The sequence below is a fragment of the Seriola dumerili genome, unplaced genomic scaffold (assembly GCF_002260705.1).
Source record: "Seriola dumerili isolate Sdu_G_001 unplaced genomic scaffold, Sdu_1.0 BDQW01000088.1, whole genome shotgun sequence".
Classification (NCBI taxonomy): domain Eukaryota; kingdom Metazoa; phylum Chordata; class Actinopteri; order Carangiformes; family Carangidae; genus Seriola; species Seriola dumerili.
The window spans coordinates 7,422,429-7,450,309 of record NW_019174343.1 but is presented as its reverse complement, the minus strand read 5'-3'; the positions used below and the strand labels follow the sequence as shown (position 1 = coordinate 7,450,309).

Sequence of the window (27,881 nt, the reverse complement as noted above, 5' to 3'; positions counted from 1 at the left end):
GTTCAGCTGCTGAAAACACCCGCTCAAGTGGGACAACCTAGGATTAACAAATGCTGTTGTGTCAACATCACCAGCCTAGAATATATACACTGGGTTTACACTCAAAAAAGAGCCTTCATTTTGAAGTTGAAGTACTGTTCGTGCCCAATACTAACTCCAGCCTGCGTGGATGAGCAGCTATTATCTGGATTTATTGAAACTGGTAGTTTTTTCACAGTATTACTTTGTGTTGAAGGAGCCACTGACACATACTGGCTAGCTACTCGGTCAGAGGAGGTAGCGAGCTCTCAAGGCTGCCACAGTGAGCACAGTGCGGCACGAGGACTGTGGAGCAGGAAACTGTAACAGTGAAACTTCTGACCCATTTGGCAGAGCACCATTTCATCCTGACACATTTGGATTTAAAAGTACTAAAACAGTTTACAAGTAGAGATCTTCAACATTAGATGATGGTAAGAGAGTAACAAGATCAAAATGAATTTACCCATTTTCAAGATTTTCAGACAGAGTGATACACTGGATTGACACAGTTTAAAAAACCATACACAACACATGGTTGTTAAAAAAAGGGTTAAAATGTGGATGTCAATACTTCATAAGGCTTCAGTTCTGAATCTGTTCAATTGTGTACCAGAAGACTATCCAAATATATGTAGATGATACTGTACACATTTTCTTTATTCAATCAGGAATGTTCCACTGAGATTAATGAATCTCTTTTTCAAGTGAGACCTGGTCAAGACAGACAGCAGCACAAATAAATCTATTTCAGTTGGAAACAATAATCAACAAATAATCATCTGTTCATCAGCTGTTAATGTTGTAGCAATAGTAAAACTTACAAATAGCTCCTAAGTTATTGTGTCTGAAGTCACTATATTAAACCAGACCACAATCTTTAACTAACCTTAACCAAGTGCCGTGTCTAAACATAACCATAAATAAGTGTAGCAATGCTGTAGTCACTACAAGCCAACACTTTCCTGTCACAAAAATATGGAAAAGTTGAGATTACATTTTGTGTCACGAGAAAATGGAAAATTCCTACACGTTTTACAGAGATACTACATTTTGTTTTCTATTTCACAAACTATCATGAGACAATGCCTAAAAGGCAGGCAGAGCAAATTAAGAGGTTAAGTAGTGAGTATGCCAAAGGTCACTAAATGCCCTAATCACTGGCTGTTCTTACCCACTAAAGACACTATCCTGTTGGGAATACCCAGAGCTGAAGAGCTTTGGACAGACACAGTAGTCATTCAGTGTAACTTTGTCAAAAATCTGTGCACAGCATAATCCACAGCTAAAAAATATCCAGAAAACTTTTATTGAATGGTCAGATATTCACAATAACATCTCGGTAAAATACAGTAAAAATACTTCTAACTTGATAGCCTAATTAAACTTTGACTATTATGTTTTTCCCATAGCAATACGATTCTGACAGCACTTCATGGACTCCACTCCAGCATCTCACATCCATCTCACTTAAAATATCCATTTTTTGTTTGTTTTGGGAGGTTTGTTTGTTTTAACAATATCATCACTATCACACTGCCCCAATTTCTGATTATTCTATTGGTATTTTGTTAACTGTTATTTAAGCTAATGTTCTAAGTTAAAGACACTCATTAACTCAACGCGCAAGACAAAGAACCTGTGCATGTCTATCAGGCTGGTTTTTCTTTTGAGTCTTTCCTCATAAATCAGGATGTCTTAACCCCTCCACTTTGCCCTTGCCATAAGGACTATGACGTGGGTAGGAGTTTTGAAAAATCCTATGTTCTGAAGTGAACTCTCTTTCCGGAGGGATTAAAGGTGTCTTACTTCCCTCACATGTCAGCAACTCCAACTGTTACTATAGTTCCATGAATCTCCGCTTCAACACTTAAGCTGCTTTAAGACTTGATTGTCTTCTCATGCCCACCAGGCTCCACATGTAGACCTACCAAGATCCATCATACACTATATGAAATTACGTTTCTTTCTCAGTTCTCTAGTGTTTGTCTTAATTTCTCAAATAAACTTAATTAATTACTATGCAATGTATACATTTCATGATATTAGTGTCCTGATGTAGAATTATTGCTCTGCATCTAAAAGTATAAGAACATAAACATTTGCTTTAAAGCTTTAATGATCATTTTATTACTTTTTCAATCCAACATTTCTATTGTTATAAGTAATACACAATATTGGCTAGTGCTGGAAAAGGATGGCTCAAAATGTACATATGTGTCAGTCAAAGCTCCGGCAACCAATCTCTGTTTTAACTGAGTTGATGTAAATCTGCTTCCAAACAGGATTATTCTGGCATTTTGTGTCTTAACCTAATTAGCTGATAGTTTTAATTACAGTTCAAAATAAGTTTTCACTTTGTCGCTGAGTAGCAAGGCCAAATGTCACACCAAGGCTGTAATTTGCTTGTGATCTAATCCTATCAGAGGTCTCTGAAGCACAAGTATAAAAGCTAAAGTCAGATGTGTTGCACCAGTCACCCAAAGAAAGGCCGGCTGCTGAGGGCCTCCTTCTAAAATCAGAATGGCAGAAGAGTGGGGAAAACAGGTTTTTGCTGCCAGGCGGTACAATGAAGATACAACAAGGGGATCTGCCTTTTCTTACACAAACAGCAACAACACCAGAGGTACGGTATTACCATTTTATTTTCTGAATAAGTTGATAGGAATGTGAATGACCTTAATACCTACAACCAGGAATGTGATAAATAATAATAATAATGAGTATAGTAGAACCTACGAGAGAAAAAGCTGAGCGTCTTTTGCCAATTGGTCTCTACTTTTAAAAGAAATGGACTTCACAGCTTTGTTATGCTACTGTATATTTTCGCAAAAACACTGATGGTTCCAGGTTATATGAAAAGGGTTGCTAATACTACCAGTTCCACTGAGAATCAACAACAAACATAGGAGAGATTTTTTTAAGATTAGAACAGGATTCAACTGATCCAACAGTGATGATTTACCAGTGCATGTTGCTGACCTTCGAGGCAGTTCATTGACAGTATCAGACATTAATCTCATAAAGCTGTGCTGTATTTTATGCTGTAAACAAAAAGACAAAAATCTGTTTCCAAGGTGTGAAACATGACAGTGTGACGGTATGCAGTTCTTTTTTATTTCCTCTCACATATATTCTTTGCACAGCACTATTCAAAAATTTGACTTTTGTGTCAATTTTATTACAAGACAGATTACAACCTTTGCATAAAGTATATTTAACATTAAGTATATAAATACATAGTGGCTGAAAAAAGGACAATGTGTACTTGTGAGATCACATCAGATTCTAAATTGTGAGATTTTATGAGATTCCATTTTTTTTTCCCAGGTCCATTTGATGGTCCCAATTACCACATTGCTCCTCGATGGGTTTACAACGTTTCAACACTCTGGATGATTTTTGTGGTCATCGCATCAGTCTTCACCAACGGTCTTGTCTTGGTGGCCACAGCAAAGTTCAAGAAACTCCGTCACCCACTGAACTGGATCTTGGTCAATCTTGCAGTTGCTGATCTTGGAGAGACAGTTTTAGCCAGCACCATCAGTGTATGCAACCAGTTTTTTGGTTACTTCATTCTGGGACACCCAATGTGCATCTTTGAGGGTTACACCGTCTCAGTTTGTGGTAAGTGGTCACAATTTTTTTTCTCTTTGATGGAAAAGTGTTTGGAGATCCCTTTTCTGAATGTCCTACTTCTTTACACAGGAATTGCTGCTCTCTGGTCCCTGACTATCATCTCCTGGGAAAGATGGGTAGTTGTGTGCAAACCCTTTGGAAATGTCAAGTTTGATGAGAAATGGGCCACAGCTGGAATTCTCTTCTCCTGGATCTGGTCCGCAGTGTGGTGTGCTCCCCCCATCTTTGGCTGGAGCAGGTAGCCAGTTTTTATTTATTTATTTAAAAAAAATGAATGTTGAATTTATAGTGGAAACATAAACTAAACATTTTTCTTGGATCAGGTACTGGCCTCATGGACTGAAGACTTCATGTGGACCTGATGTATTCAGTGGAAGTGAAGATCCTGGAGTCCAGTCCTACATGATTGTTCTGATGATCACATGTTGTCTTATTCCCCTGGCTATTATCATCTTGTGCTACCTTGCCGTCTGGTGGGCTATCCATACTGTAAGTCACCTGCAGTTTGACACGTCGGTTGAAGTAGATCACAGTCTGGCCGACTCTCACAATGCATTGATTTGTTGATCACAGGTAGCCATGCAGCAGAAGGAATCAGAGTCAACCCAGAAAGCTGAGAAAGAAGTATCCAGAATGGTGGTTGTCATGATCCTGGCATATTGTTTGTGCTGGGGACCTTACACCTTTTTTGCCTGTTTTGCCGCGGCCAACCCTGGATACGCCTTTCATCCTCTGGCTGCTGCTATGCCTGCCTACTTTGCCAAGAGCGCCACCATCTACAACCCAATCATCTATGTCTTCATGAACCGACAGGTGGGCATAACAGTCACAATGCCACACTGACCAACTTTCTATGACTAAATCAAATGTGGTCAATTTAAATTTTTAACACACTTTTTTTTATTCTCTCCCTATCAGTTCCGCACATGCATCATGCAGCTCTTTGGCAAACAAGTGGATGATGGTTCTGAAGTATCTACATCAAAGACAGAGGTCTCCTCTGTGGCTCCTGCGTAAACCTGTATATTCTGTATTTTGAGAAGCATTGTTATTTGTACAGTAAATATTTATTGTTCCATTTCTTTTTTTTTTTTAGTAAAGACAGCTTGATTGCAAATGGAAAAACAAAAAATATATACATAAAGCAAATGAATGAATGAATATGACTGTTTTTTTTCCAGTTGAACATAAAAATATCGAGCATTGAAAACTTCCATTTGGTTTTTGTTACAATCTTGAACATTTTCCTCATCACTAGTGTTAATATTACTGTTCAGTAAGATACCAACAACCATTAGAGTGTCTTTAAAAATTGTTTAAAATTAGGGTTATGGAGCAGCATCAGGTTGTACATCTTGGTAGAAGTTCTAGTTGAACTGACTGGGAAAACAAAAGGGATTGTTGACATGGTATCAAACATGTAGTGGCAAAAGTACTTGACTGAATTAGGGATTAATTGTGAGTCAGGGGTCCAAAATGACCCTCCTCAAACCTCTTTCTCTACCACCAGGGAATAAAGTTGGCTGAGAAAGACAGATTGTGATTGTGTGAAAGTGTGATTGTCACAGGTTAAATCCAAATTTTAGTTAAAATGTGACACTCTTACTTACTTACTGAGATGAAATGCACTGTGAACTTCTGGAGACAGACAGCTGGAGAAAAATACAGCAATATGCTGCTGTAATCAATGTAAGGTTTGTAAATAGGAGAGACTATAGAATTTTTTTTTTTTCCAAACAATTTTTACAGAGAAGCCATTGCATAAAATTCAAGGAAAAATAACTTGCTAAGTGGCTTCCTCCTGGCTTTTGGCTGCGTTGCAGGGAAAAGCACAGAAAAAAGAAGGTTCTGGTCATTACAACACCCCTAATATGCACATATGCACACAAACCTGAAAAGGATTTATTACCTGATTTTGAGTCAACACAAGACCATATGAATAGCAAAAGTGGATTAGGTCCACCTCACAAAAATCTGGTAATTAGTGCCAATAACCCAGACAACAAAAAGTCAGCGCTTGCAAATAATAGAAATATACAGCCACTGGTGTCGAGATCCTGTCCTGGTATGTACTAGTCTCGGAACCAAGTTACCTGGGCGTGTAGCCAAAGTGTTAGTGCTCTTTTATTTTGACATTTAACCGGATGTTGTGGTTGACGTCGTTGTATGCGCATGTGCACACTCTTGCCACACACGTGAAGTCGAAGAGGAGCAAGACTCTGGTGAAGTAATGTCCAAAGCAAGTACGTATTTTATCGGCTTTGACTAACTGTATTCACTCTCTAACCGTTGCTGCCTCTAAATGGATTCTGTCGTTTGTTGCATTTTACAGAACAAAAACGAGCCAAACGTCTCGGCTTCCTCGGAAAGTTTAAGGTAAGCTAACGTTATCTGTGGTAGCTAACTTCACTGCTGGAGCTACAGTCAACACCTCGGCCGTCACCGGTGTGCTGTTCGGTGTATTATGGCAGTCTTGAGTTTTCAGCGTTGAACAGTTCAGCTTTTACTTTAGAGAAATATCATATTACGATTTCAGGGAAACTCAAATCCTTGAAGGTAATGTTATTTAGAAACACACAGATACGCATATTTTTCATCTACATTCTCTATTGTACTGATCCTTGGAGCGCATCAGTGGCACTGACAGTTGCGTTACTCGGACTGTAATGTACCCTCAAGGTACAAGGTACTGCCATACTTATTTGGCAGTTAGCTGTATCAGTGTCACTGCGCATGTCTATAAACAACATGATTTATAAACAACTGTACAGTGTTTATAAATCAGATACTGTTTGGAAACTACCTATTACTCAAGTACTTAGCTCACACACTTATAGGCTGACTGAGGGTACACATGTTGCTCTACATTACTACATAAATCAGATTTTTTAATAGAGATTTTCAGACTTGTGGATGATAATTTCTGTTGTTTATTTAGTTCTTTAGTTTACAAAGCCTCACTTACCTTGGGTGATGATAGATTTAATGTTTACCCTCCGTGGTTGCATTGTGATGCCTTTTTAATGATCTAAATTAAAAAGGAGTTATTTTATAATGTTTTTGTCTACAGGCTAAAAATGGACAAAAGGGTGATGCTTCAGGGCGGACAAAAACTACAGAGCAGTCATCTGTGCAGCATGTCAAATACCACAGAAAACCAGAGGAGATCAGGAAGCAAAGGGTACTTCTTTGAACGTCATGTCTGTACTCACTATTGAAGTGACTTTTTTTTTTACTTGGGGTAAACCAATCTCTTTCAATTAGCTCCTAGACCTACAAGAAAAGCAGAAACTCTCCAGAGAACGAGAGCTTATGAAGCGGAGGAATTTGCAAAGCTTTCAGAATGACATCCTACAGCGACAGAGAGAGTTTGAGCAGAGGGTAAATGTCAGACTATTTAGTGCATATGGCCCTAATTTGAATCCCTGCAGTTTGCTGTTGTACTTATTTGCATTTTCCTTTTTGTGTTCACAGGAAACGGAGATGCAGAGTTTGGAGAAGCATATAAATTTTGAAAATGAGAATTCAAGGAAGGCATATTACAGAGAATTTAAAAAGGTATGCAGCCAATCCATGCATGCTACAAACTGGCCGATATCTAATCAATATTACAATTTTATAGGCATAGTGATACTTCTAGACAAGTATCACTCTTATCTTTCTTTGAACATGAATATTGTGTGTGTGTGTTTTTATTTTTAAAGGTAGTAGAGGCTGCAGATGTCATTTTGGAGGTTTTGGATGCACGTGACCCTCTTGGCTGCAGATGTCCTCAGGTGGAGCAGGCAGTCATTCAAAGTGGAACAAACAAGAAGATCGTTTTAGTACTTAATAAAATTGGTAAATTAGCTAATTAGAGTTAATTGTCCATATTTCTGTATATTTGATTGGACAACAAAATTGTGTTTTATTTATTATGTCAAATATTTGATGCTTGACTTAAATGTTTTTACTTTGATTGTAGATCTGGTGTCAAAGGAAATAGTGGAGAAGTGGATTAAATATCTTCGTAATGAGTTTCCTACTGTAGCTTTCAAAGCATCCACCCAGCAACAGACCAAAAACTTGGTATGCAGTTAAATGTGCCTGTTTGGATGGTTTTAAAAATATTCAGTCTCATCTCAAATTCTTAAAACTATAGAATAACATAATTTCACATGAACTCTAAACCCTCTGTCTCCTGACATGGACAGAAACGCAGTAATGTTCCAGTGACACAAGCCACCACAGAGCTCCTCAACAGCAGTGCTTGTGTTGGCGCAGACTGCTTAATGAAACTACTTGGCAACTACTGCCGCAACCTGGACATAAAGACAGCCATCACTGTAGGTGTTGTAGGTAAGCACCCCATCCAGTCATACACCTGATTTTTCTTTGCATAATGTCTTTGCATAAGTTGTCTAAGGTGATATCATTTTTCGCCACTCCTGTTTTGTAGGTTTTCCTAATGTGGGAAAGAGTAGTTTGATCAACAGTCTGAAACGGGCACGAGCGTGTAATGTCGGAGCCACTCCTGGTGTCACCAAGTAAGTTTACAGTAAGATGTAGATCCTGATCGACTCCAGCACTCGCCTCATTTCCTTCCTGTCTGATGGGTTTCAGGTGCCTTCAAGAGGTTCATTTGGACAAACACATTAAGCTTCTAGATTGCCCCGGCATCGTTATGGCAACTTCAACAACTGATGCAGCAATGATTCTTCGTAACTGTGTGAAAATTGAACAGCTTGTAGATCCCCTTCCACCTGTTGAAGCCATCCTCCGACGCTGCAACAAGGCACAGGTCTGTCATGTCGTTAAAACCGTTTTGAACGTTGCTTGGTTGTGTCATTTGCACACTGCAGTGTTACCTTTTCTGCTGGATGTACAGATCATGGAGCACTACGGAGTTACAGACTTTCACACAGCTCTGGAGTTCTTGGCATTGCTTGCCCAACGCCAAGGCAAACTAAGGAAGGGAGGGCTGCCTGATACTGATAAAGCTGCGAAGAGTGTATTAATGGACTGGACAGGGTGGGTATAAATTGGAACTTTGAGAGAAAAATTGACATTCACTCAGTGTTCTTATGATTGTGTTAATTTCAACATGTTATGTTATTTAGGGGAAGGATCAGCTACTTCACACACCCTCCAGAGACACACACACTCCCCACACACGTCAGCGCTGAGATTGTTACAGAGATGGGGAAAGCTTTTGATTGGGACGAGCTTGAAAAGGGAAATCAAGAGGTTCTTGCAGGTAAGTTAAATGGTCAGCTTTGCCAAATCACCAAAAGAAAAAAAACTATCTGTTTAACTGTTCAGATGTTCTGGTTTTCAAAATACCCAAAAGCAGCAGTACTTGCCCCAAAGTTGGATTTGATTTTTGCTGTGCTACAGAGTCATCTTGTCCAGACATCCAAATGGGATTCTGCATGGAAACCACTGGAATGACACAAGGTAGCCAAGGTGAACCTCCTTCTGACCTGGAAATGGAAAGAGGGTCCATGGAAAATCCAGATTTTAAAGGTGAAGCTGAATCTATGGAGGATGACCAGGACCCAGAGGTGAGAAACAACACTGCCTTTATAGCTTCAGTGTTTACTGAAATCCTTTTGTAAAATACATCTTGTTCAACTCGCTTTTTATTTCTGATATTCTTCCTGCTCAAAATAGTTTGGACCCATGACGGTGGAGATAAAGTCTCAGAAATCGAAGACTGACTTACCTGCAAATGATGCTGCATCCAAGGCTCCAGGTCTGAAGGATATCTTGAATGTAGATCCTCTACAGCAGGGCCATGCCCTCCTGGCTGCCAGCAAGAAGAGGAAAAAGCAACAGAAAAGAGCTGGTTTGTATAAATATCAGTCCCAGTCTAGTGTTGTGCATTGTTTTATTAGAGTCTAGTATGTGATTTCTTTAAATTCATTATATTTAGTTTACACAGTTTTTATTGACACATAAGTTGAAAAATAGTATTAGTGGTATAGACCTCTCAAGACTTGGTGGTTTCATCATCATAGTAGGTACATTGTTCCGACAGTGCAAATGTTGGTAAGCAGGCCTGAGATCAGGCTTTATGCAACATAAACATCTGTTCTCGTATGAACACACACACACAGGCATCTGTTAGCTGTACACACACACACACACACACACACACACACACACAGGCGTCTGTTAGCTGTACATACACACACACACACACACACACACACACACACACACACACACACACAGATGTCTGTTAGCTGGAATGTGGTTTTCTCTTTACATGACACTGATTATATTTAATTGACCAAATAAAATTGATCAGTTTTTGTTTTTCTTTTCTCTGTAGACAAAATTGCCACCAAACTCTCAGACACCTTGACAGCTGCGATGGACTTCTCATTTTCAGACAGCTGATTAAAATAAAATTAAAATAAAATGATGTAAAAATATGTGTTTTGTCTTTATTGGGTATAGCTACATTATTTGCTTTTATATAAAGAAGTTTCTGGGACCCCTGATCCTTTCTTCGTTTGATGTTTCTTCCCTTGACCAGTCATATTCATGTTCAGCCACTGCTCCTTACAACAATCCAGGTTTTGCTGTTTTATTATTTTTTAATTTTTTGCATAGTTTGCATCTGCAAGACCCTCTACGCGTTTCCACATTTACAAACCACATTTAAATTGATCTTTACCATGAGATCAAATAAAGACTAAAGTTGTTGTTTTTGTGTTTTTTTTTTAAATTTTTTTAAACATAATCTGAGCCCCAGTGGTTTGTCTGAACTTCTGTGCTTCAGGTGACTGCACCGTTGTGAAAGTATAGTAACCTCACAGCTGGCAACAAGTTCCGGGTAACATGCGTCTGATGACCTCAGTCCGTTGGACCGAGGTAAACAACGCTGTTCAGTGCCGTGGCTATCGACTGTTGAAGAGCTTGTATTCACTGACTGAAAAAAATGGCAAAGAAAACGGAGGACCTCGGGGATTTATGGCTGTGACTACGTTAAACAAATCTATTACCACAGTACGTGTTTATCTTTGCTTAATTAGTTATTTAGCTAGGCAGCATTAGCTTGTTGGGGAACTAACGGATGCTAGCTAGTTAGCTAAGCTTCAACTTCCTATTACTTCGCCGTGGCCATGTCATTAGGCACTGCTGAAACACCACTGTTTTCCATAAAAATCGCAAACTTCCCCGGTTGTGGCTGCTGGTTTGTAACTGTGAAGCCTGTGTAAATTGTCTACTGTGTTAACGGTATCTTCGGTTGTGTGTCCACACTTAGCACGGTGGTGCGGGCCCGTTAGCAGCACTGAGCTGTCAAGTGAACTCTGCTAACTCATGGCGTTAGATTAGAGCTCGCCAAAAATAGAGATTACGAAAACAGCTAAAAGCAGGTTGGCTAAGCAGTTAATATACCTGTTAAAATGGCCCTGAAAACCACCCAAATATTAACATGACATACAGTGCTACGGTTTGTTGTCAGCACGGTTTTCGGTAGAGACAACGACCCCTTTTCTCGGGCACAGCGGCACTGTCAGTTTAATTTTAACATAACTTTCCAATGGGAAGAGTATATAGTATATATAGTTAGTAATACTAACAGTCACTTTGAAGACACACACAACTTGTAAGAACCTGCTTTTTATTGTGTGGCTGTATTTGTGAGCGGCTAGAGTGTTAATTCGTTTTATTCTGAGAGAGTATACATAACTAGAAGTCACGGTGTACAAAGTCTGAAATCTGTGTATGCAGACACTGCAAGACATGCAAGACTGTGTAAGAACCACTCTGTTAACAACAGGTATCGTAGTAAAACGTAGTGAATCAAGTGTGTACACCGTGGAGAAGGAAATGGCGATTCTAGGCACAGAACATAGATGCAAATGTGAGGTGCAGTGGATGGCTTGTGTAAACGGTAAGAGCTCTGGGTTAAAACCTGTGGAGGTCTTAATGTGTCCACACGATCTCTCAGAGAAAGGTGTTGGAGCAGAGAGAGGAAGAAATTTACCAAGTGAAACAGAAGATAAGAGGGCGTACAGGTGTAACACAGTTTTCAAATTCCTGGGGGAAAAAAGTAAAGTAGTATTCAGTAGTATCACGGCCATTGAAGGCAACATATGATAAAAACTAGACTGGAACTCAAACAAAAGTCTGTGGAATTTTCAACAGTGGTTAAGCACAAATTGTCTTAATATCTTAATAATAGCAACCATTTGCCCCTTTTACCAGTTACCAGGATGATGTCGAAAGGGCTGGGTGACCTTGTGTACAGCACCATGTCCACTAGATCATGCATGAAGTCAGTCCAGTTAATTCATGCTGGGAAAAAGAAGGGCTGATGTTGACTCTGAAGTGATTTATTTTATATAAAATTTTTCCACAATCAGCACCTGATGAAGCATCAGCAGTAGGCGGAGAGGGCTTTATAAGCTGATTGATGGTGTTTGTTGATTCTGCTGGTAGGTCAGAAACAGAGAAATAATGGTATTTTGCCTGGTTAGCTTCACTGTCATATGATATTAATGCATCTCTAACATGTAAATACTGAACCTGCAGTTTATTTGACGTAAATCAGTGTCAGTATCACTTATGCTGCTCATTACTAATTCATCTGGATGCTCTGACAGTGGGCTCCAGTGGAATTTTGATAGGGACAGCCTTGGCCTGAGTAGATAACCATAGCATATTAAAAGAACAACTCACCTGGTCATCTGTATCTGGGTGGTTGGACATTGTGCCACTTGTGTTTAAAAGAGAAAGCAGCAATCAGGGTGGCAGGATGAGCCAATTCTCTTCCTGTAATCTGACCAATCATTATTGGTGACTGTGCCCACAAAAGGATGTATCATTGACAGTCTTTAACAGTTTGCTGAAGGATCAGTAGAGGAGCTGGTGTGGAAAACCATTTTGAAATGCAAGATGTTGAGCAGTTGATCTGTGACATGTTTAGGGTAAGACTGCATCATGCTCTCAGAAGTCCCAAATTCAGATAACCGTCTTGCGGGAAAAGAGACTGTAATCCTGGAAGTGAGTCAGCAGTTTTGAGTCAATGGTTCCCTTTCTAAATGTCTAATTTACTTTACCATAGTGTCTCAGTTTATGCAGTAAATAATTACCCGCACAAACTTCAGTTTGCTCCATTAAACCTTCATATCTTCTTGTGTAATATAAATAACACCTGATAATACCTCAGCAGTGAATTCTGAAGTTTTATGATTTTAGTTATCTTCATTTATTCAGCAAGTAATTTGTTTTGTTCATTGTCACAGAATATTAGATCTGTAATTATAGTGGTTGCATGTGATGTTCAAACAATGTGGATTTGTCCAGATTATATCATAAGCTTTTGATGGCTATATAACTTATTTTTCTCTCTTTAAATTATTGTAAGCCAAAGACAGAATTTCCATTGGAAAGCTGTTGGCGAAACCAGTGGTGGAAGTAACATCTGGATAGGTCTCCAAAACATCATAACTAGTGGATGGTTCAAGGATAGAGTAGTGTAATAATCTAGGTACATTACTGGGAAATACTCATGTTACCTATCTATAATGCTTTTTTGTTCTGTTTTTGTTTTCCAGCTCCATCCCTAGATCTGGATCCCTCTCCTCAGCCATGTCGTCACGTGTGTTGCTGCGGCAGCAGCTGATGCGAGAGCAAGCCCAGGAGCAGGAGAGACGTGAGGCCCAGCAGCAGGCCTCTGCCTCTCAGCTCCGGGCCTCTGACTCCACTCCAGCCATCTCTGTCACTCTTCCCCCAAATGCTGCCCGTCCCCCTTCAGCACAGGTGCCTGTGGAAGTGCTGAAAGTAAGAGGATCCTGTTTTTATCTTCATCACTTGTGTTCTTTATTTAGTGAAGTCTGATTATGTCAGAACATAAGTCCATAACGACTGTTGAAATGGTCAGGTGCAGACCCACTTGGAGAACCCCACCAAGTACCACATCCAGCAGGCACAGAGGCAACAGGTGAAGCAGTACCTCTCCACCACCCTGGGCAATAAGGTGGTTACTCAGACACTGGGTGTGTCCCCTGTGCCGCAGTCCAGTTCTGCCCCTGAAGTTGCTCCTACTGCCAGCAGTGCCCCTAACAGTCCTATGGCTCTGCTTAACATTGGATCCAACAAGGAGGAAGTAAGAGAAATTCCTGCTTAGTATAAATGATTTGTGTGTGGGTTTGGTTTGCTGGTGCAGCAGATTACACAACCTCGTCAAAAGTTGTCTATTCTGCAAGCTTGCAGTGATTTTTTTTGGAGAAGCTAAATGTTTAGCTTTCTGCTTACTTCTTCTTTAATTATTTTTTGTTTGTTCTGCAGTGATGTGCCCAAAGGTCCCACTGTGATGATGCATGCCTTTTGTCATCATACCCTTGTTGACCTGTTGTCACAATAAGATGTTAAATACTGCACCCACTGTTTAACCATGCCCGCACTGCTCTTGCATGCTTTTCTGCCTTTTGAAATCATCTTTAGAGCTGTTACGCTGGTTTAAATGTTGAATATTTGTCTTCAGTCTTCATTTAAATCTGTTTAAGCTTACAAAGCACACTATAAACATACATGTCATGTTAATTACTTACACACATTTGACCCTAAGGGTTTTACTTACGTTGTACCACCGGTGTTTTCTCTCATCTGCTTTATCTAGATTGACGATGTGATCGACGACATCATTAGTCTTGAATCCAGTTTTAATGACGACATCATTACATTGATTGACTCAGGACTTCAGTTGCCTAGCACGGTATGAAGAACAATGTACTTATTTGACCGTTGAATACTTCCTTTTTAAAGTTTCCTCTATATTTCACAGGTTCCTCTGTAATTCTACAATGACAGAATAAAATTGTGGTTTTCAGTCAGCTCTTTTTATACCTGAAGTGTTTTTTTTTTTTGTGAATGGACATCTCTTTTATGTGTGGAATTCTGAAGTCGTGGGAGTAAATATACACTTTTGGCACTCAGCTACTATTCGTCACAGAAGTGCTGCCTGGGCGGGGTGAAGCTAGAGGATGGGAGAAGAGAGACAAAGTGTGCTCATAAAACAGCACATTATAAGGCTGCCAGGTTAACAACACATTTGTTAGATAGGAGAGGGCTTTCCAAAAATTTTGCTGTGGAACAAAAAAATGAGAATTATGGTGATGCTGTTGGAGGAAAAGAAAAAGAAGCACAGTGAGGTAAATCCTTTGTGATTTTTGAAATAGCACCATATATTGTTGTTCAGCTGTAATAGGCAAGAATAATATATAAATGGTTAGATTTTGTGCTTTATCCCTAAAAAGCCTAAAATGCAATTGTAATGGCTGCCTTTTCTTTGTTGCATTGTGCAACATGTAGTAGTATTTGTTTGATGCAACTGAAACCAGCTTTGATTCTGTTTTGAACTTGAGGAACTGGTTCCTCGAACATTTTAAGCAGGAAGAGGGAAGACATGATTTTTAGATATTTGCTACTAGGCTTATGGCCACGAGTGACCATTTAGGAAATATATCTGACCATGTTGTATCTTTCTGTAGCTCCCAGGAAATCTGTTGGATGTCTATCATAGCCCTGGAATGGCAGCACCCACTCTCACGGTCAGCAACTCCTGCCCCGCTGATCTTCCAAAAATTAAAAGGGAAATTACTGGTACAGTAACACACTGGTACAAACATATGTCTTGTTTTTTCATGTTCAGGAAAACCTTTTTTTTTTGATTGATAACATTTCATGGTGTAAAACACTTTGAATTTCTTTTTCAGATGCAGATGCCAAAGCGCTATTGAAAGAAAGGCAGAAGAAAGACAACCATAACCTCAGTACGTCAAGCTTTATTTACCACTATTCTGAGCACTTGCACTTCTCTGTTGAATCTGAATGAAATAACAGCATGAATGCAGTCAGATTTCAAATTTGAAATGTCCTAATCACATTTGTGCACTTTTTGCCTGTTTAAACTCTTTTTTTGCAGTTGAGAGAAGGCGGAGATTCAACATCAATGACCGCATAAAGGAGCTGGGGACTCTAATACCCAAGTCAAATGACCCGTAAGTGATGTCTACTTTTTCAGGATTTTCATTTTCTCCTGCAGAATCATGAATAAAGTTATGGTGTATGAATTTCAATATTGAGTCCCTGCAACTGTTGTGCAGTAAAAAAATGTAATCTTATTTTCTGTTTCTGTTGTGTCTCCATTTTTAAATTCTGCTATGATATTCACTGATATGACAATGACGACAGTGAGATGCGTTGGAATAAAGGCACCATCCTGAAAGCTTCTGTCGACTACATCAGGAAGTTACAGAAGGAGCAGCAGAGAGCCAAGGACATTGAGATGCGACAGAAGAAGCTGGAGCAAGCAAACCACAGTCTAATGTTACGCATCCAGGTCGGTATTTGTTGGTCAGATGTGTCAGTACGTAGCATGTCCAAGACTTGAAATAGAATAGCTATTTATTGTTTGACTAGGTGTGATAGTTTATTTAAAGTTGAATTGAAATGCAAAGATGCACATGTGCACCACAGGCACAAGTGTGACACATTTCTGCGCATGAGAGAGATGTTAAGCAAATGTGTGGTGGGAATCTGCATCCTGTGTAAAGATTTGTTCTACTGAGTCATTGTTGTAAAGTTAGCATATGACTAAACCTGCCTCTATGTGGACTTCATGCTGTGATCCTTAAATATTTATCTGTTAATGTTATTAGGACATTTTTACTTAGGATAGAAGCGTTTCACACCAGGCCAGCAGGTCAGATTGTCCTATGTGCTGGTAAATGAAGCAGGAATTTGCCTCAAAGGTGGACCATGTGTTATTAAATGAAAGGGGCTGTATGACAGTCATGCAGTCCCACATATGGTGAGTCGGTCAGAGTAATGTACAATAAACCAGCGATGTGCTGATAAAGGAGGCATAAAAGAAGGTTGCTGATTGATGGAAACTACTTGTTCATTCCATAAAATGTAGGAAAAAACAAAAATGTAATGTGTTTCAAGAAAACTCCTCAGTGTTCAGTAAAGGTACACTTGGCAAGATTTGTGTTGGCGGCAGGGCCCAAAGGCAGTAAAGATTCAACTTTCACTTGATTATCTTTCATTTGCTTTGTGCAGCTTTAATCAGTCTTATTTAGGAAACAAAGCTAAAATGTACTTCATGGTAGGGAAATTACTTTTAACATGGAAAAGGCAGAAATGCCTCCTGGGTGTTATAAAGGAAAAACATTGTCAGTCATCCCAGGACACTGCATCTGAATGACAATGCACTGCTACTCTTTTCAGGAACTGGAAATGCAGGCACGGATCCACGGCCTTTCCAATTCCAACAGCATCTCCTCTGGTCTGGGCTCTGATCCCTCCCTGCTCCAGCAGCAGCATGTCCCACAGAGCGGCCAGTCTCTGCCTTCCAGTGCAGGAGGAGCCTCGTCTCAGAACCTCCTCAGTTTGGGAGCCATTGGACAGCCTCTGCCAGCCTCCTTCCTGTCCCCGCCCTCCTCTGACTCTCCTGCAGGAGTCACCATCAGCAGCCCTCTGGACCTGGGCAGCCTGAGCTTTGCTGAGCTGGACGACACCTCGGCCTCAGCGCTCTACCCTGACGTGGGCTTGGGAGACATTCTTATGGATGACGGGTGCACCCTGTCTCCAGAGAGGGTGGGTGACCCACTCTTCTCTCCTTTGTCACCAGGTGCCTCTAAAACCAGCAGTCGCAGGAGCAGCCTTGAAATGGACGAGGACTTGTGATGAGCGCTGTGTGGCGATCAGAGACTGTCTGTAGGGACAAGAATGTCAGGAAGTGCTGTCTATCCTTAAATAACGTGAGTCTATTTATAGGATTGTAGAATTGAACTTAGAAAAGCGAAACTAGCTAACATTAAGATCAAAACTAACGTAAACGTTGCATCAGGAGAAACTAAGTTCTTCTTGAATATTTTTGCCATACAGACCTAAATATTATTGTTCCTGTTTGGAGCAGGTCAGATGATTATGTCTGGATTTATAAATGCAATCTTATTAAAACAGAATATTGTATAATAGGGGCATGGACTTAGCATTAAGAAATAATACATTCTTAAATAGTTTTTAAGATTTTCATCAGAGATTTAAGAGGGATATAAAGTTTGCTTGAATTTATTATGTGCTCATTTATAGGGAGGAAAGCTGTGAGGTTTCTTTTTCATGACAGCAATGGCATAACAAACTTATTAAGAGATGCCAACATACATTACATGTTTTGTTTTTTTTGTTTGTTTTTTCAACTGACTGGAATCAGGGTTTGTTATTAGCATTCACATGCTCATCTGTGTTGGGTTGTTTCACCAGCAGCTACAGAAGGGATCTTTGTAAAGTGAATTGGCACATTGTGAAATATTTACTGCATATTGTATATAAGAATATTTTATTTTGAGCAATTTTATTGCACCTTATTTTATGGCAGTCTATGCATTTTATGAGAGCTTTTGTCTGTTTTTATTACTTTTACACACAGTGGACAGCTAATGCCCAGGTTGCATGTATTTGTAATAAACTGAAAGCAGTGGAAAATCACTTGCTGCTGCAGCTAGTTAGCCAAAGCAGGACTTCTTCCAGAGTAGCTACAAATTACAAATCAGCGTTTTATTTTTTGAATATATTCACTCAGTCAATGGAAATGCAAGAGAGTATGATAAATGCAGAACAATTTTATCCTTTTACAATAGTACTGTAGTTCATTACATATTTTTTTGATACCTGAATAATAGTTTGATAAGTAGTTTCTCCTGACTAATATCTGTGTTGTCAGTAATAGTTTGTCTCCATTAACCGTGGTGATCACTGAGTGATTTTACCAGTTAGCATATTGAACCAAGATTGTGGCTTTTATTTTTTCTTTTTTTTCTCCTTTTTTTTGACGATCAAAATCAATATATATATTAATGCTTTATTGCTCACTGTAGTATGAATTCAGAGAGCTTTGACCTTGTATTACACCAACCACTAGTCTCACCTCTGTGATAATAAGGTATAACTGTTTGTGTGAAATCTGAAATGCAACTACTACTCTACAAACTAGCCACAAACTTTAGAGAGGCATTAAATTTGTCAGATGCTTAACGCAACTTTATGTACAGTTAATGAACGTGTTTGAGAAAGTACCTGCATATGTGTAGTTGTATGGTTTTTGTAACACAGATATACTGTTATTTTTTTCCTCCAACACAACCTCCAAGTTATTGATACACTTAAATTTTAAAGTATTCCATGAGCAGTGGTCACATAAAAACAGATTATCCAGAAACATTGTACTTTAGATCATAGCACTGATTGACATTAATTGGTGGTTACAGCGATTTTAAGGTGTCCCTCTTGTTCATTCAGAACATTGAGGTACATATGGTCAGCCTTTTCCCCTCATACTTATTCGCTCTCCACAATATTAACCATGTCTTACCCTGACATATATTTGAGTGCTAACATGGACTGTTAACCATACACGTAACATTTCTGTCTTGTCCCTACAAGTTGGCTTTCAGAAGATTTTAACAAATAAATGAATCCCATTGGCTCATGTCTGAATGTGGTTATTTGCTAGCAGACAGCATCAGTGGTAGAGCATTTGAGAGATTTCCATAGCAAGGTCCAGGCATTCTGTAGCCTGGAGGCAGATATCACAGACGGGACAGTCACAAAGGCAACTGCGAACACCCAGACAGCCGCAGAGGTCACAGTAGTGGGTGACATCCAGGAGAGGTTGCAGGGTGGTGGGCTCACAGCCGCACAGAGATGAGCACATTGACCAGACGCACTCATTACATCCTCTCATGGTGGCCAGGAGACAGTCCAGTGGATGGCAGAAGAGACAGGCCAAAAGGATTGTAGCACAGATGTCTCACATAAGACAGAGAGTGAAAAAGAAATGAGGCAAGGTGAGAAAAAGGACAAAGCTTTTAAGAAAGAATAGCTCGAGCAGTTTAGTGTCCTTACCCTCTCTGTCTGCCTCAGTGTGGACACCAGTGGTTTTGAGGTTTTCTTGATTCCTGCATATTGATGTGAATGGCTCACTTACTTCATAGACTGTGCTTGCCTCCATGGAGGGTGGCAGCAGGGCACACTGAGGCGCTAGCTGTTCTCTGTCTGCATAGCTTGGGCTGCAGACGGATGCTGCTCTGGTCACCACACCTTTTGGATTATTTTGCAAGTTGGATTCAGCAGGGATGTCTGCCCCAGACATGAAAATGAACAAGTCAGTAGGAAATCTGCCTTGCTTGGTAATAACCATATGATGGGAAGTAACTAAGTAGATTTTCTCAAGTACTGTGTGGTTTTCAGATATAGATTATAGATTTGAATACTTCCTCCACCACTGTTACTATAGAAGATAATGGATAGGGTACCTGCAGTTTTGTTTGCATTCACAGAGATGTCAGCTGAAGATAATTCAGTGTCCTCAGTGGAGATCTGCTCTGAAAAACTAGTGGCTTCAGTCAAAGCTCCTGTACGACAAGAAACAGGAAAGACCTATGTCAACAACTGCAACCCGTCACTCACAGTACTCACTCTTCTCTGTGAACATACCTGCAGTGATGCTGTCAACATTGACGGGTTCCTGTAAATCTGAGGGTTTAGAGTCATGGAGCTGTAGCTTGTCACCACTCCCATCATCTATCTTTTCATTCACATCTGCAGAGCTCAGTTTAGCATCCATCATGGCATCCAGTTAAATATGTCATCTACTTCAGGACAAAAGAAACAGAAACACCGATATGACATGAGAATTTGTATTGCTTTAAAATGAAATAAGTCACTCATTAGTATTATAATATAAAAATTAAAAATAAACTTCATCATTCTGTTCACCGCAGACCCAGAGTCAGATCTGTGGCTGAGGTTTTGTAGCTGTTAGTGATGAGTGGACATATTGGAAATTGCAGAGAAGTTAATCTATTATTAATCTCCATTTTGGAAACATTTATAATGTAGATGAAAGGCAGCACACAGATATCCTGACAGCCTGTCTGAGAATGTGAGGTCTTGATTTGCTATCATTAATAATTCATGTCTTCAAGTACTACTTACCTTACATGTAATGGTGACAGAATTTTATTTATTATTATCATCATTATTATTATCAGGTTACTATTATTCAATTTGCAGGTAAAACTGAGGCAAACTCATTTAGTTTATCTATCTTAAGTATTTTATTCAAATTTGAACCTATTTGTTATAGATTAACAAATTATTTTAGGTAAACTGTAATAGAGCATAATGCAAAGTGAATCTGTTAATCTGCAAAGTTAATCAGATGAATGGAATTAATAGCCACAACCATAATATTGTAGACATTGTATCTCTAAATGCATACAATTTATGTGATTATTTATTGTAAAGTACAGGAATCTACAAAGCCTGCTGTGTTTATCTCTTATTGCTCTTACTGTAGGAAACATATTGTACTTACTTTCTATGGCATATTTTAGAAGTAAGCAATCCAACATGCAGCCTTAATCACAAACACCACATCCTTCATCCTTCAGAGACCTGTCAGCTGTCAGCAGTGGAGGTGTAACTGCACCACACAGGCTCTCTCTCTCTCTCTCTCTCTCTCTCTCTCTCTCTCTCACAAGAACACCTACAACACCCTATTTAAAGAAGATAGGTGCTTTTGTCTTTTGTTCGACATCTAAAAATACTGCTATTTAATGTAAGTACGTATCAGCATTATTATAAATAAATTGTGTTATTTTGTACTACATATATTTAAGTTATATTCTACATATTGCTCGACAGGAGACTGAATAATAGTCTCAGTGTTGTGTCTTCCTTTAAGAAACGCCATTTGTAACAAAACCAACGGGGGGCACAGTACAACATCTGATGCTAATTTGACACCAGAGAAGAAGAACACTGACCAATGGCCGATGGTATGTTTACGAGTTGTAACGAGTTCAGCCGATTGTGGGCGATATCATATCCGTGTTAGGTGTAAACCTTAGCATAACGTTAGCTGTCGAGCTAATAGTTTCATTGTTTTGCGTTATATTTGTTGCCTTTTTGCTTTATTTATAGAGCGACCAAAGACTGTAAGATCTCACATAATGGTAAGTATTTGGAAGATACGTTTATTTCCATTTATTTCTATCAAACCTTACGATTTGGGGAAGTTAGCTAATTTGGTTTGGCTGACTAATAGCTTACACGGCCAACACACGGCTTGTTGTGAACCAACTTTAGTTATAGCGTTAAAATATCCGTCCCTTTTAAACCTTAATATTATGAATATAGATTTGATTTTACAGCTTTATGTGTTTTAGTACAGCAGCGTAAACTAGTTGACAAATATTGCCTGTGAATGTTAATTTAGCAGATGCTAACTGACTAATTACTGTTGGAGCTAACTTTAGCAACGTACAGTGACGTTAGATTTGTGTGTAAACAAAGCAGCTGATATTATTCAGAGACTGCATTTTATTATGGGTGCTGACCTGCTCCTCATATTTTCAGCAGCCTCTAAATTTCAACACATTTAATTCTCTTTCCAGGCTTTTCAAACTAATGATGCAGCTAACGTTAAATAACAGGCACTGTAGCAGTGCATGATGGAATACCGTGGTGTAAGTTAATAACGATAGCTGACGTTAGTTTTAAAATCAATTGCTGCTGGCTTACTTAAAATCGTTAGGCACGACAGAAATCTTAGCCTGTATGGTGCAATAACCATGATGACATTTTCCAAAAAATAATATGCTCTGTTTCAGGGTATTGTGTGAGCAATGCAGGAGCACTCCCCAGTTATCGAGCAGTAGTCTGCCTAATACAGCAGAGCTACTCTGCACAGTGCAGTGACAAGTGGCTAGCTGAAAAGCACAGCATGCATACACACATAAGGTCCTCTACTGTCCTTAAGTTAAATGCCCTCCAGCTCAGCTTGGCTTAGCTAAGCTTAGCTTAGTTATCATTTTGTGTTGAGTAAAACTCTGTCAGTTGTAATGTGGTTTGTGATGTGTATTCTGCTTTTCAGGACAGTGAAATGTCTGACATAGACCCTATACCAGGGCCTGAGACCAGCAGTATGGAGGGAGAGAACGCACCGCTTTACTGTATCTGTCGTAAACCAGACATCAACTGCTTCATGATGTATGTTCCCAACACCACTGCTGTTGTTTCAGTCAGTCCAGTACTGTGTGTGGACACAGCAAAGATCATACCTTATTTTGTACTTTTGCTTCACCCATTGACAGTGGTTGCGATAACTGCAATGAGTGGTTCCATGGCCATTGCATCAACATCACTGAGAAGATGGCAAAGGCAATCCGGGAATGGTACTGCATGAGATGCAGAGGTGATGAAAAATTCTTCTTTTATCGCCGCAGCCATGCTTTCCTTAAAATATATCACAAACCAGGTAAATAAAAATGACGATGCTTTATTCTCCCTGTTACCAGATCATAACCCCACATTGGAAATAAAGTACAGATCAAAGAAAAACCGAGACAAGGAATCTGAGACTGACAGAGCAGAAAAACAGTACAGCACCCCGAGTACCCCTGACTATAAGAGTGAAAGGAGGCGTGGATCGAAAGTAAGTTGTATTTTTCACCTAAATGTTTGATTTTGCAGCATTATCCATAGAGCATCAGTACAATTAGATAACTTGGTCTTCCAAATGTAGAGTGTAATCTCCTCACATACATGAACAATAACATGCATTACGATTAGCATTAGTATTGATACATTTGCTTGTATAAAAACAAATATACATAAATCGGTTTGATTTTCTTGAAATACCTAATAATGGACAACCTCAAGTTCTTCTCAAGAAAGAAAGCAAATGATTCTTGCATATAAATAAAAATAGTGATCAATGTTACTACAAATACACCTGGTTTATAGACATTTCTAAGTACAAGCCAGGTGTTGAAGAAGCTACTTGGGGGTGGGGTGGGGGGGGTCACATAAAATTTTCAAATTAGACTTTTTATGAAATAATGTAATGTAAGTTTTGTTGTTCTTATTGGAATCAGTTTGATTGTATTCCTTCCTCCGCAATTCTTTTTTTATCAGATGCAGGTCAGTGAAGCAAGGCCTTAATGGAAAATGATCAAGAAATTTCTTGACGGCTCAATGACTGTTATTGTCCATTCTTTGATTTTTCTCAGGTGAAGCGTTCAGTCCGAATGTGTGGGGAATGTGAGCCCTGCAGACGGACTGAGGACTGTGCCCAGTGTGACTTCTGCAAGGACATGAAGAAGTTTGGAGGACCCAACAAAATCAGACAGAAGTGCAGGTTTAGGCAATGTGAGGTTCGAGCCAGAGTAAGTGACTTAATCTGTCTTGTTTATAAATTAGATTTTGCGTGTGCTAATAATGCATCATTGTATGATACCTTGTTAAGTACTGGTTCAGAAACATAAAGTCATTTTTAAATCAGAAAGTCTCAAGATCTGTCTTTTTCCTGTTGTTGAAGCCGCTCGCTGATCTCTGATGTATTTGTTCACCCTGTTGCTTTTTGTTTTTGTACAGAAAATGCTGCGTGTGAAGGATGAAGAGTTCTCTTTGCGTGAAAGGAGGGACAATTCCTACCACAGACGGAGACGGTACTCTGACGACTATGACAGCGAGGCAGATTTATACCAGCAGTACAAGGCAGCAGGACTTGAGGACAACATGGTAGCAGAACATCTGGCGTGATAGTGTTACATATAAAGCTGCTAGTTTCTAATAATCCCAGCAACTAAAACATTTATCAGGAACTGTGTGTTGAGTGACTCTCTGCTCTCCTGTCGCTCAGGCATGGGCTACTGATGATGACGATGAGCCGCCATTCAGTCCTGTCATGCGTAAGAAAGCAGTGAAGGTGAAGCACGTCAAGAGACGAGAGAAGAAGTTTGACAAGAAAGTAAGACCGCTTCCTCAAGTGCTGCCAGATGTTAACAAGCTAAATGATAGTAACACATCTAGTAACATCTGGTGATTTCTTTAATCTATCCAGAAGGAGTCCCGTCGCCACAAACAGAAGCAGAAGCACAAAGACAAAAGCAGACACAACGAGAAGGGGGAATTGCGTGATAACAAAGGGCAGCGTCAGTGTCTGGGACCAAGCTGTGTGGAGGCTGCAAGGCCAAACTCCAAATACTGCTCGGAGGAATGTGGCATGAAGTTGGCTGCCAAGTAAGAATTTGCACTTTCACTTGTAATGCATTAGGAAAGATACTGAATTCTGGACACTTGCTTAGAACAAACAGTCAATATCTCTAATGCATTTTAATAGAGATTTATTTTATTTGGTGCTGAATGGCGTGTTAAGGGCACGGTCAAAAACTTTTTGTTTTTACTAATATCACCTGTTTGTATTCAAAGGACAGTGCTACTGCTCCACCCAGTGTTAGAAGGTTTAAATGCTGGTAAAATGGTGCAGTGATTACTGTTATTTTCTGATTGGTCAGTATTAGACTCTGGTTGTGTTGGGAACTTGTGAACTGGAATCAGAAGGATAATTTGATTATGTTTTTTACTATCATCTATCAGTAGTTATTCTTCTGCTTCTGCTTCTTTGTCTTTTTCATCATTGTCCTTCTTGTAGTGTCTCATGGATAGTGTTGCTGAAGCTTTTCCTCCCACCTAACTCAATTACAATCAAAGCCAAATCCTCATCATGTTGAATTTTTTGGTGCTCTAATGAATTAATCTGTGTGCTTTTTGATCCACAGTCGGATCTATGAGATCCTCCCCCAGCGTATCCAGCAGTGGCAGCAGAGTCCCTGCATCGCTGAGGAGCACGGGAAGAAGCAGCTGGAGCGTATACGCCGCGAGCAGCAGAACGCCCGGCTGCGCCTCACCGAGATGGAGCGACGCTTCCACGAACTGGAAGGCATCATCGCTAAGGCCAAGCAGCAGGCCGTCCAGCAGGATGAGGAGGTGAGCTGGCAGCAGCTGGCATGCTTGTTCATTCAGTTACACAAGTCTGTTGAAACAGCTTTTTTCATAAGAGTTCCCTGTGGGTCTAGTCAAAGTGAGGGCCAGCTTTAAAACTGTAATCTCATGCATTCTTTGTTTGAAGCTGCAGCAGAACAGAGGTAACACCTTTTTAATAAAATGCTTTCTCTCCTGTTTGCAGGTGAATGAAGGTGATAGCGAGGACACAGATCTGCAGATTTTCTGTGTGTCTTGTAGTCATCCTATCAATCCAAAAGTGGCACTGAGACACATGGAGAGATGTTACGCAAAGGTGATTATTTCTTTAATTTGTGTTTCGGCTTCTAAGCATCAGATATAAGCAACATATCAACATTTCTTTCCCCAATGATTATCTTCACAGTATGAGAGTCAGACCTCCTTTGGTTCCATGTATCCTACAAGAATAGAAGGGTAAGAAAAATAAAATGCTCTCAAAGTGTACAGCAATTTTCCCTAGTTTCACTTTCTTTACTAACAATTTCTTTTTTCCACAGAGCAACTAGACTCTTCTGTGATGTGTACAATCCTCAAAGCAAAACATATTGTAAAAGGCTTCAGGTTTTGTGTCCAGAACATTCCAGAGATCCCAAGGTCAGTGAGCACACTTAAGTCATTTGTAAACTTCCAGGATAATTTCCATGACTCACTATAAACTGCCAACTTCGTCTAAAACTTGAAATATTCACGTCATTTTTCTCTCTTCTGGTGTCCAGGTCCCAGTAGACGAGGTGTGTGGGTGTCCTCTGGTGAAGAATGTGTTTGAGCTGACAGGGGAATATTGCAGAGTCTCCAAAAGAAAATGCAACAGACATTACAACTGGGAAAAGCTTAGGAGAGCTGAGGTGGACTTGGAACGAGTCAGAGTGGTAAGTCCAATTTCACAACTGCTGCTTTGGTTTAAAGGGACAGAACCTTCAGTTATTTATTTGAAATTTTGTAGATATTCAATTTCAAACGCCTCTTCGGAGCCACAATGAGTGAAGTGATGATCATCTGATTTTCCGGTGCTAAATAACTTAAAACATTGTACTTGTGTTCCCTGCAGTGGTACAAGTTGGACGAGCTATTTGAACAGGAGCGTAATGTCAGGACTGCTATGACCAACAGAGCTGGTCTGCTCGCGCTGATGTTGCATCAGACTATTCAGCATGACCCCTTGACAACTGATCTCCGTAGCAACAAGGATAGGTAGTCGACCCAGTCTGCATCTGTGGATCACTGTACATAACATAAGAGTGATAAGGATTTAAACTTATAGAACAATAACTACCATTTAATGAAAACTGGTTTTCTAACTAGATAATTATTTTAAAATCTTTGTATGATAATTAACTGAGTGGTTAAATGGATATATTTTTTTTTTCTCACTAATAGAGGATCTCCTGCAGATTGGAAACTGCTGTTTTTGGTATGAACTCCCTGAATAAACACCTTAAATTTGAAGTGTGTCTTATCGATGTATCAATTCTGTTGGTCATTGAACATATTATGTGCACAGGATGCCTTGCTTACTATGACTATCACCTGAAACTAATCCAAGAATTTATGCTTTCTGTAAACTGAAATATACATATGAATATTGCAGCTTAGACTACAACATATACTGATATGCTGTTAATGTTACACTAGAGATGTAGCTTTCCCTGTACCAAAACGTGTATGTTGTACAAAAACACAAAGCCTCCTCTAACCAGTCAAGTTATGCAAATGGGAGACGTGTGCCTTCAAGGCTTTCTGCCAGAAAGTGTTAAAGTGGTAAAATTTTGGAAAGGGTCTATTTTAACCCAAACCATGATCTCCTCCTAAACCAAGCCAAGTAGTTTTGTCACCTAGAGCTAACTAAGTAGTTCTGTTGCCTAAACTTAACCAAACTGACTGAAAACAGCTCAAGTTACAAGAAATATGGTAAAAAAAAATCTCCCCTTCTGCCCCAGAGTTATAGTGTTGAATAATGGCAAGAAGTGGTTTTGCAGAACATTATCATGTGAAACAGTTGACCATTTGGATATAAACTGTCATCACTTCATTATTTTTTCCTATTAGACATTTGTGTTAAACTGTGTCATAATTAGCATATGAATTCTTAAGTTGTGGCCAAGAACATCTAAGAGTAAGAAGTGCAGTCGCAAACCATAGGTCTACAATTCCAGTCAGGTTACCTGTCCAAAACAGAATGAAACCTAAGAAAATATGTTTCAGTTTATAGATACATTTAACCATCAATTACTCATAGGTAGTAACAACAAAATAGATATTGTTGAAAATAATATCCAAAACAAAAAAGACTGAAATGTTGAAAAAATATAACATGAAAGTAATTTACAAATAGAGAGAGTTCAACCATT

General features: G+C 39.5%; 4 protein-coding genes across 5 annotated transcripts; all 4 read left to right on the top strand.

Moving 5' to 3' along the window:
• The first annotated feature begins 2,541 nt into the window (after positions 1 to 2,541).
• On the top strand, positions 2,542 to 4,674 carry LOC111221568 (red-sensitive opsin). The gene is made up of 6 exons (XM_022745019.1): positions 2,542 to 2,644; positions 3,349 to 3,645; positions 3,727 to 3,895; positions 3,981 to 4,146; positions 4,231 to 4,470; positions 4,576 to 4,674. Exons 1-6 carry the CDS (start codon positions 2,542 to 2,544, stop codon positions 4,672 to 4,674), a joined length of 1,074 nt encoding a protein of 357 aa, XP_022600740.1.
• Positions 4,675 to 5,840: 1,166 nt separating this feature from the next.
• Positions 5,841 to 10,068, top strand: gnl3l (G protein nucleolar 3 like). Its single transcript, XM_022745377.1, has 15 exons — positions 5,841 to 5,900; positions 5,990 to 6,033; positions 6,728 to 6,838; positions 6,922 to 7,038; positions 7,132 to 7,215; positions 7,362 to 7,497; positions 7,622 to 7,725; positions 7,851 to 7,995; positions 8,096 to 8,183; positions 8,260 to 8,437; positions 8,525 to 8,667; positions 8,757 to 8,893; positions 9,034 to 9,200; positions 9,310 to 9,484; positions 9,974 to 10,068. The coding sequence occupies exons 1-15, from the start codon at positions 5,888 to 5,890 to the stop codon at positions 10,039 to 10,041; spliced, it is 1,710 nt and encodes a 569-aa protein (XP_022601098.1). The 5' UTR covers positions 5,841 to 5,887; the 3' UTR covers positions 10,042 to 10,068.
• A 447-nt stretch (positions 10,069 to 10,515) lies between these two features.
• LOC111221707 (transcription factor E3-like) lies at positions 10,516 to 19,147 on the top strand. Its single transcript, XM_022745221.1, has 9 exons — positions 10,516 to 10,653; positions 13,212 to 13,437; positions 13,538 to 13,762; positions 14,276 to 14,371; positions 15,147 to 15,258; positions 15,372 to 15,428; positions 15,581 to 15,656; positions 15,850 to 15,997; positions 16,888 to 19,147. Exons 2-9 carry the CDS (start codon positions 13,246 to 13,248, stop codon positions 17,344 to 17,346), a joined length of 1,365 nt encoding a protein of 454 aa, XP_022600942.1. The 5' UTR covers positions 10,516 to 10,653; positions 13,212 to 13,245; the 3' UTR covers positions 17,347 to 19,147.
• A 2,401-nt stretch (positions 19,148 to 21,548) lies between these two features.
• On the top strand, positions 21,549 to 26,979 carry cxxc1 (CXXC finger protein 1). 2 transcript variants are annotated; one of them, XM_022745313.1, is made up of 15 exons: positions 21,549 to 21,680; positions 22,601 to 22,716; positions 22,821 to 22,921; positions 23,025 to 23,161; positions 23,739 to 23,894; positions 24,103 to 24,249; positions 24,371 to 24,478; positions 24,572 to 24,750; positions 25,290 to 25,497; positions 25,697 to 25,807; positions 25,898 to 25,947; positions 26,031 to 26,127; positions 26,250 to 26,402; positions 26,582 to 26,724; positions 26,911 to 26,968. In XM_022745313.1, exons 1-15 carry the CDS (start codon positions 21,678 to 21,680, stop codon positions 26,948 to 26,950), a joined length of 1,749 nt encoding a protein of 582 aa, XP_022601034.1. In that variant the 5' UTR covers positions 21,549 to 21,677; the 3' UTR covers positions 26,951 to 26,968. The 2 variants fall into 2 exon arrangements, with proteins under 2 accessions (XP_022601034.1, XP_022601035.1); XM_022745314.1 differs by having other exon boundaries at positions 26,582 to 26,979.
• The last annotated feature ends 902 nt before the right edge of the window (positions 26,980 to 27,881 follow it).